The sequence below is a fragment of the Epinephelus lanceolatus genome, chromosome 6, assembly GCF_041903045.1.
Source record: "Epinephelus lanceolatus isolate andai-2023 chromosome 6, ASM4190304v1, whole genome shotgun sequence".
Taxonomy (NCBI): domain Eukaryota; kingdom Metazoa; phylum Chordata; class Actinopteri; order Perciformes; family Serranidae; genus Epinephelus; species Epinephelus lanceolatus.
Genome location: NC_135739.1, coordinates 22,432,006 through 22,447,701, shown reverse-complemented (window position 1 = coordinate 22,447,701; position 15,696 = coordinate 22,432,006). Strand labels below are relative to the sequence as shown.

General features: G+C 39.8%; 1 protein-coding gene across 4 annotated transcripts in view; it reads right to left on the bottom strand.

The window, feature by feature from the left end:
- xxylt1 (xyloside xylosyltransferase 1) overlaps positions 1-15,696 on the bottom strand; it is a 47,816-nt gene that overhangs the window by 9,276 nt on the left and 22,844 nt on the right. For all 4 annotated transcript variants that reach the window (XM_033622457.2, XM_033622456.2, XM_033622458.2 and 1 more), the window contains one exon: positions 12,635-12,767. In XM_033622457.2, the coding sequence (XP_033478348.1) occupies positions 12,635-12,767 (133 nt within the window). The remainder of the gene's footprint in view (positions 1-12,634; positions 12,768-15,696) is intronic.

Here is a 15,696-nt window from a genome sequence, read left to right as displayed (position 1 = left end):
TTAAAGCATATGGGAATAGAGGACAGACCAAGCTGTTGCAGGGCAGTCAATTTTTAGAAAAAAAAATATATATACAAACCACCCTTTGAGTCACATTAATAAAATCAGCTGAGCTCTGCCTGCTCTCTGGGTGCAGATAATGAAAATGTGTGGGAAAATAGTGTAGAATATTTATGATTCATTTTGTAGAGGATACCTTTTTCTCTCTTTCGTTCCCTCTCTCCGTGCAGCCTGATCAAATCTAGTGGGAGCGGCAGATTCTCTGAGTCACGCTTTGATATTATTACTGACCTATATTCAGCAGCTGTAGCTTGTCCGCACAGTTTTATACAGTCTGTTGGTTTTGTGGCTGGGGACTTGTGGCCTCTGTGGAGCATTTATCATTTTTAAGACATACACTGGGTCTACGTGCCCTGAGACATATTCAGGGTGAACAAGTCAGTAAAGGAACAGCTGTGTACATTTTTGTTTACCCATTAGGATGTTACGACAGACTAAAGTAGAAAATACTGCGTTTGCTCCAAGTGCCATGATGGCCATATTATGAGACTGACAGCACACTGGTTATATGAGACATGATGGACAGTAAAGCAGCATAACAGAGGCATATTTAACAGGTGTGTAGGGGTGTAGGGATCCATCGAGCTGGACTGATATATCGGTTCAGTGATTAATGATGTAGTGTCATCGATGCAAAGTGAAAACATTGATCCATTGTTGTCTTTAGGATTTGCTTTTACTTTGAAAGTCTGCGTCACCGTCAAACAAGGGCAGGCAGATGGAAAGACAATGAGGATAATATTATTTACCCTGGAAATATTTTCGATTATGAAGAAAATACGGGTCAACAGGCAAAGCACATGCCATACGTTAACAGTGCTGTTAACAGATAAAACAAGACGTACCTGCCTAGCTGGGCGTCTCACTCCGCAAACATCTCACTACAGGGACATTAGCAGATCTGTTTCAACAATGTTCACCTGAAAAAATGTGCATGCAGGCTTAAATTCAACTGAGCTGTTCTGTTGGGAGATGCAAAAATTAGAAAATTGATAACATTACATGTAATTTGTTAAGCTATGAGTAACTAATTTACGCTAACTAACTAATTTATACAATGAACATGCTTAAGCTTATAATGGGTGACTAGCAATAAACTGTTGTTTTGTCTATGAACCTTGACAGTTATTACTGAGCTGACTTTGATACTTTTGCTGAATAATCAGGTCTTTAAGTCAGATAGTCCTGAAGTTTTATGAAAAAGATCATGGTTTGGGGTTGAAATAAGAAAATTTCTTTCAGAAAGGACTGTCTGAGAGGAAGGTTAACGTATCCCACGTGCTGTTTTACGTGTGTTAGCAGATTCAGTTTAAACTAAACTTTACTGCACGTGTTATTGAAGTGTTGTTATTTTTTATGTCCAAAACAACAAAGACAGGGGTGGCAGCTTCTTCTGTAACAGATTGTGTTAAATGGGCAGATAATGTCATCTCATATCTAGACTTGCACCGATTAATCGGCAGTGCTCGGAATCGGTCCGGTTTTCACGTAATTGGCCATGACCTGCGACCGGCCAGTCAGTCTAAAATATGCCGATTTAAAACGCCGGTCAAATTTCCGCTGCACCGCATGATTGACATTGTGTAACATCAGCAGCGCACACACACGCACATGTGCAACTCATGGCTTGGGCGATGTGAGGAAGTGAAACATGGGCGGCTTCTCACCTTAATCATTCACGCACACACATCAAAAGAGAGAAGGAGAAAGTTGTTAATTGTCCTTGTTTAACTTAACTGCGGAGCTCTCACTGCTGCACTGTGCCGCTTGAAACTGACGAAGTGCGTGTCCGCACGCTTACTGGCGGGCGTGTCCTGAAGACCTGTGTGAATTTTCCACAGGAGATATTTTTACTTTTTTGTCTATTCAAGAAATTACCCACAAATGCTATACACCAAGAATTATTATTTTATTTATCGATATTTTTATTTATGTATGCCTCTTTTACTTATTTATTTTAACACTGTACCTGAAGTTATATTTGAGCAAAAAGGAAAATGTTTCTTAACCTGGGTCACTGTTTTTGTTTGTTTGTTTGAGATGATTATTGAAAAGCTGGTTTTATCTGGGTTAAAATGTTCTAATAAAGGAAAGATAGAAAATATTGCAATATCTTGTGTGCTGTAAGGTGGCTTTAAAAAAATTAAATCGGAATCGGTCAAAATCGGAATCGGCCGTCCAAACAAATCGGAAATCAGTGTCGGCCCAAAAAATTGTAATCGGTGCAAGTCTACGAATATCGATCGCAGGCCCCTGAATTGCATCAAATTGAAACTCTATCGTGGCAGACTTTGTAATATCAGCAAATATCATATCATTCTCCAAAGCCCCGATAAAATATCGTATCGTGATGAAACTGCTGATTTACACCCCTGCAGGTTTTATGGTTAAAGATAAAGAGAGGTGACAGAACTGGCTTTTTGTCAATTGATGTTACAAATTTCTGCTAACAAAGAATATTAGGGTTGGGTATTATTTGACTTTTTTCCAATACTAGTACTCAAGCGAAAATGAAGGTCAACTACATAGAACGTCACTTTATTGCAAAAGCAAATCTGAACATGAAACTGAACAATATATTAACTCTTAACAATTTGAAGTGTGCTCAGATATATAAATAAACAAAGTTTAAACAACAACAAAGCCTAACCCTGTTTCAATAATTTAACATCAAATAACAGTAAAAAGTCCTAATAGATGCAAAATTAATTTTAGAGTTGGGATCAATAATTGTTTCCACATTCCAGGAGAGAATTAAGCAGCCAGACATTTCTTCATCTGTTAACGAGCAGCTGAGATTGTTACTACTATCAAAACAGATGGTCCACCTTAACGATTCACATTAAGTGAGGCTAACTTTGCTCGCAGAGTTTGGGGTAACCCTCTTCACTTTACTCAGCAGGTGGCAAGCAATACATCACTGAAATCTGCATACCAATTCTGTCCAATAGGCCCTGGTGCATTTCAGTATCCAAACCTACAGAATATAAGTATTTACACATTACAAACAATACTGCAGCAAGGCTTGTAATACACCTGATTATTAGCAGGTTATTTTCTTTCTTTTCTAGGGTGTTTTGATCAGGATTTTTGGGTCTATCACCCATTGCTGGAAGCAGCATCAAGCAAATCAACCATAGAGTCTATGTGAACCCTAATATTTATCATACAGCTCATATTCACACAACACTATACACTATTTCATCTGCATTTTAGTGGTGCGTAGAGAAATGTACAGAAAGGTTCTAGTATGTTTTGTGTCACCTGATCTGCTCTTCTTATCAGCCTTTATAGAGACCACCTATCAAACAATTTCAAATTAATACTGGCCGATAAGAGCCACTGTAACACTGACATACTGTACCGGAAATAAGTGTTTATATAAGTAGGCACTTTTTTCACAGCCCTTGAGTGAAATATAATGATGTACTCCATCTCACTTCAGCCTCTGAGTTTTGTTCTGAGACTTGAAGGACAAGTACAAAATGCAGCTATGTCCTCTGTAATAATGACCTCAGTTTTTTCTGTTCCTTTGTACCAGTACATTCAAACCAGACTCAGTTAAACTAGACATATAACCTCTTAGCTTAGATCAGTGTCCCTACAAGTGCCTCTCATCCTGCTTTGCCAGTTCACAGCTCCATCGTCTGCTGCCTCCCTACAATTCTCACTGTCAACCTTTCAGTGAAGTCTCACTTGCGAAGAAATGAAGAGCATTAGCAGGTGACCGGGACATTCTGTGCTGTTATCCTATCCAAATGTGTCCTCCTCGCTGTTCAGGACAAGAAACAGCCTGCTGTCTGAAAGCTGCGTAAAACACTCACGACAGAGAGGAGTCTGGTTCTGGGGGACACAAATGAAATGTCTGGTCCTTTTCATCACTGAGTAGTCTGGCAAAAAAGAAAATTCCAGCGGTGATGTGAGAGGGTCCTTCAGACAAAGTGTACAGTGCTGTTTAAATCATTTAGTGAATACTTTATAATACAAAGTTTATTCTCGCCCTTTAAAGCCTGTCCACTGAGGATTATGATGGTTCAATCTTTTTAAGAACATTATGTCTATGACAGAACAAAGACAGCTGTGTCACTGTGAGAGTGCTTCGTAGCTCACAGCCATCCAACTATAAAACACTAAGACATGAGGCCATCGCAAAATTATTGGGAATAGGTGGGATGTATCGCCCAGCAGAGACTCAATACACAAGGCATGATGAAAGTGACATGTTTCAAGTTAGTGTCTCTCTCTCTAGTGTGCTTGTGGCTTCAGCTGTGACACTTCCGTGAGTGGGTCTGGTCTCCTGGGTTTTTAAAACATTACAAATGCAGCAGCAGCAGGAAAAAGACACAGGGTGTTTTTTCTAATGAACTTTTCGGTGGCAGGATGTGCTCTGAATGTAGCTGGTGGGAGGATGCAGTCTCCTGCATAATGCTCCGTCCATTAGCACCCAAACAGAGTGGGAGCTGAGAGCCCTCTCTACACAGGAAAACACTTCAGGTGAGAGGATTACACACATCATTACACACAATGCATTGCTAATGCCAAGCTTGAAAATTACAATATTATATTGGAAATATTAGTCCACTGACCACAGGCCATGGGCTAACAAGCCAAGCCACGGTGTTAACTATCAGTTTCTCAAATGTCCACTCTGGCACAATTATCTAGATAAAATTCTCCTGACGTTACCAAGAGTCAGAAATGGGGGACAAACTTATCGTTGCTGTTGGTGAGCACCTGGAGCTCTACCACTCAATGTCAGTACTGTCCAGAGACTGAGCAAACAAGGAGAGGGCTCAGAGATTAGTGAGTGAAGCTGTTGAACTACATGCTAAGTTTTTTATGACTTGTGTAAGCTTTTTTGTTAAGTTGCTTTTTGGCAGTAATTTAAGTTGGTCTTTTATTGTGGAAAGTGAACAATAGAAGGATTGAAGCGGTAATGTGCTGCCGTGACAGTATGAAAAATAATGTAGTTTTACTGCCTTGGTTCACTGTTCCAGAGCATGGAGTCCCCATGGTCACTGTGTTTACATCACTTGATTTCAGCTATCAGTTGTACTTTACTGCAAGACGTGAGCTGCCTTCCTTAGTTACTTAGCAAGCACAAGAGTGAGCACAGCTGTTAAGGGTGAATCTTCACCAGTTGCTAAATACTCCAATAAAAAAACACTAATCTACAAGGCTGCTCCTTAATGGTCGACCAAACGTTAGTCGACCAGAAAGGTCATTAGTCGGCAAGATTTCGTTGGTCGCTTAGCACACAAAAAAAGGCAAAAAGCAAATGTGAAACTCTATTAGGAGCTGCACCTTGTCAAAATAAATCCAAACCTATATGACAGGACCATGTGGGAATTTAGTTTGAAAGTACAGACACAGGAAGTGGCCACGCTCAGCAGTCAGACAGGAGTCACGTTACAAACCAATCACAGCCAACAGGTATCTTTCCCTTCTTCGGTATATGTTCAGTCTGATAAACACGGAAAAGTTGATAATTTTAGTGCAGGGCTACCCAGAGCTTTACATCTGTCCCACAGACGATAGGCCTACACACTTATAAACAGCGCCTGGAAGAAGATCAGCTCTGCACACAGGATTTCAGTTAAATAGGCTATATGATGCTTGTTAAGGTTGCTTAGCAACCTCAGACGCAACCTGCCAATACGCTGTTGAAAGCTGGCACAAAAAAGCCCCAAGAGTAGCGCCAGGCACCAGACCTCATGTTTTCCAGGTGGTTAAAGACGGCGTGTGTACGGCCCCTAATTGCCAGGGCTGGTACCTGCGGTTATTACACAGACTAGTTAATAACATGTCGGGCAGGAAATCCAAAGTGTGGGATCATTTTGAGAAGGTGAAGGACGAACCCAAGGTGATATGTAAACTCATCTTCAATGGTCGGCTACAAACATGATGTATCATCTGAAACATGTAAGTAGCTACATGCCCATTAGCCACTTAGTAATGTAGCACAGTGTTAACAATGTTACTGATACTATTCTTTCTCACACCTTGAACTCAAACCATTGTGTTGCCCCGCCCAAAATATACAATTTAATAAATAAATTAATATCATAAACATGCGCACGACTAGTTAACTAATGGCCCTAAATGACGACTATTGGTCTACTAGGAAAATTCTTAGTCAGGGGCAGCCCTATCTACAAGTGAATATTCACTTTGCTTTCAATATGGACACACCATTATTGTTCTGATTAAAATACAACTCTGAATATAAACTGAAACATAAACTGCAACCAAAAAAGCATGACGCAAATATCACATTTGTCTAGCTCGTCTCTCAGTCACATAGTCTACTGTAGGACCACTTGATTATGGCAAAAATAAGAGTCCCTGATTATTTAACAGACTGACTTTCACTTTTGAAACATTATGGACTCACTGAACTTAAAAAAAAAAAGAGAAAAAAATGAATGTGCTTCAGGACTCTGAACATGAAAACTCAAATTAGCTGTTAGAACAAGTTGTTGTCCTTCATGACCCTACACACGTTCATACACATGCATAACGTTCTACACAGACAGAACCAGTTGTGACACTTTGTGACTGTGCATGGTAAGAGGCACGATCTCCTGCCATGTTGTCGCATGTTTTAAAATAGTGTGTCTGGGCCGGCAGGAACAGCATTACCAGGAGATTCTCAGGGTTAGGAACTCATTGAGGCAGTACAGTAGCAGAGCAGAGATACAGATCTGTTTGGAGATGCTGGTGCCAGCTGGAGTCTGGCAGGAAAACTACAGCTCCACTTCTATAACTACTCACACAGAAACCAGACGTCACCAACATGTACAGTGTGCAGACTAAGCTGTACTGTCTCACATGCACACGTAAACTCTGCTTTCCCAACTTTTTATTGAACATGACTTTAGTTGAGTCCTTCCTGAGTCACGTTCAGCACTCAGACATTTTTCTGTTCTCAGTTAAGATGAACAGCACAGCGCTGCAACACGTGACTTTCAATTTAATTAGAGGCATTCATTTTTAAGGATTCTGTTACTCTACAGTATTGTTGTTTGTATTGTTTTCCAACAAGTGTGGGATGTGTTTAATGCATGTTTGTAATCCCAATGGGCTTGAATGGGTGATGCACTGTTTAGATCTACATAATACTCATAATAATACGCTCCAAGTCCAAGACAACCCCTGACAATATGTTGTGAAACAAAAGTGCAAAATCACCACAGTATTTATAATCACAACAAATTAAATTTTTGAGATTTACATTTATAAGATTTATATTTCTTTATATTTCTTTATGGTCATTTCTCAGTAAATGCAAACATTGAAACTAAATTTTCATTTGCCCTATCCTTTGAACCAGCAGGGCTTTGAGAAAAGATCGATACAACTTAGTATTGTGATATTTTGCATGCTTGATATTTTTTTTTTGTTATATAAATTAGTACTGAAAATACAAATTAAACTTTTGGTAGCCTACTAGAATAATAAAATCAATTGCTTTTCAGTCCACTACATACATTTTGCTGAAATAGAAATGGCTGAAATTAGACTGACAGAACAAAAACTTGATGGTGCTAGATAAATAACAGTAATAATAATGAACTGCATTATATCGCAGTGCTCTGGTGTTGCATATCCCTAAACTTTTAAAATCGCAATGATATTGTTTTGTGACTTAAATATTGTCATAGTATCGTATTGTGGGACCTGTAGTGATTCCCACCCCTATGAACTAGGAGCAGTGCGCAGTCGCATTGCCAGCTGCATCAGCAGCTGAAAGAACATAAACCTGACAACAGACAGGTTTTTTGGCCCGTTTTAATGTTACTCATAGAATAAACATTAACCAGTGACAGCTAATAAGATCTGCTGAGGGTGACGTTTGTCATTTTAACTGCTGGACAGTCAGTCCCGGCTAAAAATGAGAAGCTGCTACCTGAGTGTTTCCTGCACTGCTACTCTTACTCAGGACTTATAATTGTGCGTCAGCTCTATGCAGATCCTACACCGTAGCCTACGCACGTGGCCAACGTCATTGTGAGCATTTGTACTTGTGCTGTGGTGTGTCTGTGTCACTCTGCAGTTACACCTCCAAAACACTAGTCAGCACCGGGGTTTCTGTGAAGTGCTGTAAAGTTTAGTTGTTTCAAAGCCCACCCAAAAAACGCATTAAACATGGCTTAATAGAGACAATTTCAAAAACAAGTACACAAATCTGCTTCACTATAACTCACAACATTCAAAACCAGGGACAACATTTAACAAAGGTAATATTACAAAATTTGGCTCCATTACAACTGACAAGGTTCACCAACAAAACAAATGTCTTATACGAAACACGTTTTCCAAACAAATACAACATGCTAACATCATTAGCACAAGCCTATGGCATCTTACATTCTATGAATTAGCCTAGCAACAAGCTGAGATTTCCTCTGCTCATATTAGGATAAATCACACACAAGACTTAAAATGCTATATTTGTGGAGGCTTTATTGTCTTCACAATTTATTGTTTCTTATCTGTGAAATTAAAGTAAATAAAAGCTTTGTTTCCACTGAGGGAAATTGTGTCGACTTGGGGAGGTGTACGTCAAGCTACTGCGTCGATTCAAGGCAGAAGTATAAATCCCGCATTAGCTCGTAGCGTAGCAAATCTGGGTATTTTTGCCAACTCATGGCAGTGAGCCCAAATGTATTCATCCTTAAAAACTCTTTAATTTTTACTAATACTATATGCAGTGAAATACTGCCCAGCAGATGTAGATGTTCTGATCAGGTTTATTTCAGCAAATACCAACAACATATTGATCCTCAGGATCAGTTCAGGACATCTATGTAACATATGTAACATTTGAAGACAAAAATGTTAATATCATTATGACATATTAATACCTTTAAAACAAAGATTCTCTTTTATATAGAGTCAAGAGATCTCTGATTGTAAGTAAGTCATAAGATCTGAATGTGAACTTATTTACTTGTTCACTTAACACATAGTTTATCACATGCTCATGGCTTTAATGGAAACATAATGCTTCTCACCATTTCATTAATATGGTCTGAAAGGTTATATTGGAAAAACTTACACACACATACCAAAGATACCGAAAGACGCTGAGTAACTGTCTTGATATGATGTCAAATCAAATGTTCTAATTCCTTGTTTCATTCACACGCAGCTTTTAAAACCCTGGAGGAAACCACCTGGCTCTATGTTTATTCCAGTAAGCAGCTGCTACATGAAACATCCCACTTGCCTCGTGTAGTCTTACTATATTGCACACACACACACACACACACACACACACACACACACACACACACACACACACACACACACAGTGACGTCCTGTTTTGATGCTGTGGCTGGATGGAAAACAGTGAAGTAGTCTAAACGAAGCAGCTTGTTTATTTTACTGTCTTGAAGAGAGACGGGAAAAATCAGCTGGGGAACAAAGAGCTTGAAGCCGACATCCCTTGCTTACGGGCACATGCACACGCACGCACAGAGTTCATTGCCAGTAATAAGCACAAAATTTGGATTTGGCTCAATGACAACTGGTGTTGCTGAGTTTGTTTGTGTACATCCTCATTGTCTTAATCAGACGCCTCTGAACAGAAGTCAATATGAGAAAAACAAACAGGCAGATAGGAGGTGTAAAGTGGGATGGATAGTATGGGAAGCTGATCTGTACCCATTCCCAAAACTTATTACTCTGTAACTTTCCACACTGTTATGAAAAAGACTGCAGTTTGCCAACAGAAGCACGAGTTTATCTCAACTGTAGGAACTAAAATGACAACGTTTTTCCCCATTCAACAAAATAGGCCAAACTTCTCAAAGGCTGACACCTTCTGCATCGGTGGTTAAACTTGTCTTGACAAGCAACTGGAAAAAAACAACAACAAAAAAACAAAAAAAAAAAAACACTAAAAGTGCTGTCAGAAACAATGGTCTGAGGGGGCGTCCTGGTGTGCAGGGCTGAAGATGAGAGGAGGGAGGAGTAAAGTCTCGAGCGGTGCCACCATGGGACACTGTAGCCTAAAGTCAAAGTGGGTTCGATAAGTTCACTTGATAGACGTCCAAACGAAACTGACATGTAGGGCAAAAGAAATACAGCCAGTTAGAGAAGGTTATATGGATCTTATCTGTGTGTTTGTCAGTGTTGGAGATGAGCACATTGTTTATTTTCTCCAGACAGGTCAAACAAAGAGACAGGAGACACTTGTGAATCACAGGATGAGAACAAAATGTTTCCTGACAAGGGGCGTTTTTCTGCTTACATTCTGCCAAATCCTCCGTTAATTCTCTGACATGAAGGAATTAAAAAAGCTTATTCATGAAAACATCACATCATACTGTCAGTGTTGCTGACTGCGACTGTATGGTTGCCATGCCATCGTGGATCACTATCTTGCAGCACTGGCTCTAAGTGACAGGTAAAAAGGGTTCTCAGCAGTTTTGCGCTGGTTGAGTTTTGACGAAGAAAACAGTGATCGTATAATTAACGAGGGGACAACACCTTTATGTATTTTTTTTGTCATGGCAGCAGCGTTTCCGTCAAAAGAGCTTTCATTTGCTGTCACACACTCAGTAAATTCAGACTGAATTGGATGCACAAGCTGAAACACACTAAGATGATTCCGGTGTTACGGCGCTAAAGCGTGACGCTACAGATTTTGGAATGTGGCCTTGGGTGTAATGAATCAACATCCCTTATGTCTACTTGAAGACGATCTAATTACTTACATCACTGTTCTGATCGCAGTGGATTTTAAATTTACCATTACTTAAACACATTTTAAACGTGTTTCATTTTGTTTCTCAGGAAAATCCTGGACCAACAATCACATCTCTGTTAATTGTTGCATCACAACTTCTTAATTTTTGTCTGTAGTCAGGAAAAGACAGGCCGGAAACACTGCTGGGGTTCTTGTGAATCAGAGTCTGTATGAGAGACTTCTGATGTTCTTTCTCACTTAGAAACTGTGAGAGGGAAAAAAACTGTGAATGTGCAAGTGAGGCTGATAAAAACTAAAATCCATCTGGGGTCAAAAAGACTGAGTGAGATTAGTACAGTGGCTTTTAACCCATTAGTGAGGAAGTGATAAGAGGGATATTGCTAATGTGGCTGCTGTCACCAAGTCCATGTATAAATTTAGCATATGAGCGCTGCAAAATGAACCTGATAACCAGAGATATTTTTGTCGTTTTTAAATTTTTTGACAATCTTTCCAGCTTTTTCAAGCAACATTAGGCATGGACTCTCTCATACGAAAGATGCACAAAACAAGAAGAAGCACTGTTTCTGCTTTAGTCTAGATGCAGTGGGGTCAAACATCTTTTACATTTATGAATTAAATCAAGTAAAATCTTTTAAAGATTAAGAAAACGCAATCAAGAAACTGACTAAGCATTCCATTGTTAGTACACTTAACAGTTTTTGATAGTCCCTACTTTGCACACATTTTAGTCTGTACTCAAAAGTGTGAGGCTTGATAGTCAGCACGAGTCACAACAACACTTGGACATGTGCGGTAGAAATTAATTAATTAATTAATTAATGTTAATTAATAAACAGTCAAATGTTGGACTGCTGGGACAACTGTCTTTCATTTAGTCTCCATTTAAAACCAGGGACAAGGGGTGTGCTACATCATCTTATTCACAATAATACCAGTATAATTTTTAATACGATATGAAAAATTCACAACATGATACTCACGGTATTTCGACTTGTTGACATATTGACATCATGCTGTTACATACGGCAACAACAAGTATGGCTGAAAGCAAAACTATTACAGACTCACAGTGGTTAGAAAGAGGAGCAGCTTTAATAGTGTTGAATAAACCGTGGCGTCTTTAATGTTTGATGACAGAACAGCCCCTGACTTCTCAGACTTTTTTAGCAAGTTGCCACTCGGAGGGAACTCATTCAGCAGCTCCTCCGGCAGCAGCACAGCATCTCTCCCTCTCCTCTCTCATCATGCACACGTGAGAGTCGGTGTTGTCAAGTGATTTTATTATTATTTTAAACCTTTGGTAGTGTAAACCTACATGACGCTCACGGCTTGACAAAAAAACTACATATATATGAATGTGCGATATGGTAGCCTTACAGCCTGTCATAGGTTTCAGCGTGATGATAAGAGGAGAAGGAGGATTTTTTTGTGTTTGGTAACTGTTCAAATGTGTAAATTGTGGTAGTTTTTATTTTGTTGAACTATTAATATTGTATACAGAATCTGAATCTCACTCTGAGTTACTGTTGTTGTTTACAAACTAAAGAAATGAGAGATCATTTTTGTTTAGTTTTTGCTGAATATTTGAAGGTAAACTGTAAGACTATATCACTTATTTTGTTGCAATTCTAAGCTTTTAAATTAATAATGATGTTTCTTACTAATTTGTGACATTGTCAACAATATTGTTACCACAGAAATACCCTGAAATATTGTGATATTATTTTAGGACCATATTGCCCACCCCTACCCCTACAGACTTCTGATTGGACACATTTATATCACAGAGTATTTTGTATGGCCCTGACAAATTTGCATCACTAATAGCCAATGTATTGTGTCACACTTCCTACCTGTAGACTGGCTGCATCTCTCTGGCGATGCCTATTACAGCTCCTGGAGGGAACTGGTCAAATTCTTGGAAAAGGTCCCTGATGTTGGTCCTGTATTTCAGGTCCAGGTCGAGCTGCACTATACGTGTCAGACCTGAAAGAAGAACAACACATCAGTAAGACAGCAGCAACTGTAAAGGAACCATTAAGGTTATCCTAAACATGCAAATTATTCAAAGAATTGCTGCTGTGTGACAAAGAACAAGCGACTGTTGTTCGCTCCATGTGAGTGAATCACATTTGATTAAGGACAAAAAATAGTTCTCCATTTTTAAAATAATCCCAGGAAATTTACTTCTGAGTCAACTATGCACGTAGGCTGAATTCTCTGATCACTGGCACATCATCCAGTGAGTGTCTGCCTAATCACTTCTAAGAGTCCTTCCAGGAAAATACAGCTGGAGGATATAGAGCAGACTGACTACACTCTCGAAAAGCTTAACACAATTTAATGGTTTCTTTGCGTTGGGCTTTCTGTAATGTTACCCTTGACCTAGAAAAAAGAAAACGGCATGAAAATATCTTTGAATTATGGGAAGAAATGTGAAGAAAGTGGAGCATGACTATAAAAAATTGCACATTTGGCAGTTGTGAGCGTTTGTACAGTGAATGATTAACACAGTTGTTTGGGGATGAAGTGGTAACAGCAGTATCCAGGATATTCAGGCCCTCATCTGTTCATTGTTTCAGCTTCCTATGTTTTGCTGGTAGGCATGGTGATGAAAGGATGGGAAACACTCAGGAATGGTGTGCCAGGGGCACTGCGTGGTTATTGAACTGATGAAAACACTTGTCAGCTTAAGACAAACTGTCAAACATGACGGCCTCTAGTTTGAGGGCAGTAAACGTTTGTTGACACCAGGTCGGTTTGAGTTGGTACAACTGGTGCTGAAGGACTTAAAAGATGAGAGTATTTCAAGATAATAAGCTGCATGGGTTGTCTGCATCATCAGCCTTCAGAGCTTAGTTCAACATGATTTCAGATCTGTTTCAGTTCTTCAAAGTCTTGTTGAGATCCAGCTGCCAGCTAGTCTATAATGTGTCAGATGATTATATATACAGCAGCACCAAACATGAACTATAATACGCAGGGAAAATGTGATTTTTTAATTTTGTTGCACCATCACATCTAGTATGGATGCTCTGAGGATTTTATCCTGCTACGTAACAGCAGTCAGGGTACCACTGGCTATGACATGGAGGTCTGTGAGACCCTGTGTGAGAATACGCCTCCCCAGACCATCACTGACCCACCACTAAACCAGTCATGCTGGATGATGTTACAGGCAGCATAATGTTCACCACGCCGTCTCCAGACTCTTTCACGCTTGTAACATGTGCTCAGTGTGAACTTGCTCTCATCTGTGAAGAGAACGAGGCGCCAATGGTGGTCTGGTGTTCTCTGGCTAATGTCAATCAAGCTGCATGGTGCTGGGCTGTGAGCACAGGTCCCACTAGAGGAAGTCGGGCCCTCATGTTACCCTCATAGAGTCTGTTTTTGACAGTTTAGTCAGAAACATGCACACCAGTAGCCAGCTGGAGGTCATTTTGAAGCCCTCTGGCAGTGCTCCTGCGGCTAAAACTAGAGAAGAATCAGTCAGGAAGGATAAGGAGAGAGCAACTGTCTGTGGCAACCACATGTAAAACTCTTCCCGTTCTGGGGGTTGTCTTGCATTTGCCTCTTCATTGCTCCTGTCGTCACTTTTATTTGCACCAACGCCGCTGAAACTGATTCACATCACTTGTGTCCTGAATGGACAGGTTGATATCCCTCAAGTTTAACTGACTTTGTGTTATACTGTGATGATTAAGTGTTCCCTTAATTTTTAAGCAGGGTACATTTGATTTTAGTAACTTCAGTGTCCTTGGAGTGTGTACTGTGCAGCTGTATTATCTAGGAAAAATATTAAATTACTTGGAACGGGACTGGGGGCAAAAAAAAAAAAAAACTTGACTGGGACATCTCTACCAAAAATCCATTAAAAAAAAAAGCCCACTGACTTTGAGACAAAGGAACTGGGAGTGCAAAAAATGCCAACTAATTTCTGGGCTTTGGGACTCATTCCTGGGGCACTCTATTCTGTGGGGGTAAAAATAGAAAGGTATCCAACACAGGATTGTACTCAAAGGGGCCAAACATCACAGACGAAAATTTAATTTTAGAAAGAAAAATAAATCACACCTTTGGCCTCCACAAAGCCAGCTGAAATGCAAAACAAAGGGTGTGCATGTAAGTACGGGGAAATCATAGCTGGAGTTTGTGCTGCAAAGATATTTGAGGCCTCTGTTGAAACAAGTGACAGAAGGAAAGAAGACTCAGCAGTACAGCAGCGACCTGTTTTCTGTGCTCTCCAAACAAGGAAGCTGGCATCACAATGCCTTCGTGCACTGTGGCAACAGAGAGGGGCTCGGATGAGTAATCTCCGAGTGGTCGACGCTGTTTGTTTGTACTAACAGGGCTTAACAAGTGGGGGAATAACAGGAAGAGGGCCTGAAGTTGTTACAACACTGAGATGTGGTGGGTTTGATGTTAGATCCATGACTGTGAAGGTGAAAGTAGGGCAGTGTTTCATCACAGCACATTAGGATTTCAATAAAAAGGTGATTTAAATGTATTACAGGACTCTGGTGATGCCTGCTCCACTTTCTCTCATCCTAAATTTAGTGTTTGCACCACTACCTTAAAGCCATCACTCTCATTATATCAATTACTATTATATCAATGTTTTTGAAGTAATATAAACCCATCCCCTAAACGAGATGCCTGCCAAACTAAAAAAAAACAAAAACAAAAAAAAAACAAAACAAAACACTGTCCGAGACGAACAGAAAAAAGGTTGTGATTAAGTAAGTCATTGTACATTGGGCGCCTGCTCTACCAGGTGAACTAGTGGTGCCCCTTCCAGTGTCTGTTTAGGCACAAAAGGCATTTTTTAACAGACACATAGCTAGTTTTCCGCTCGGTATAGTGGCCGGAAAATCTTTTTTTTTTTTCCTTTTTTTTTTTTTTAACCGAGATATTA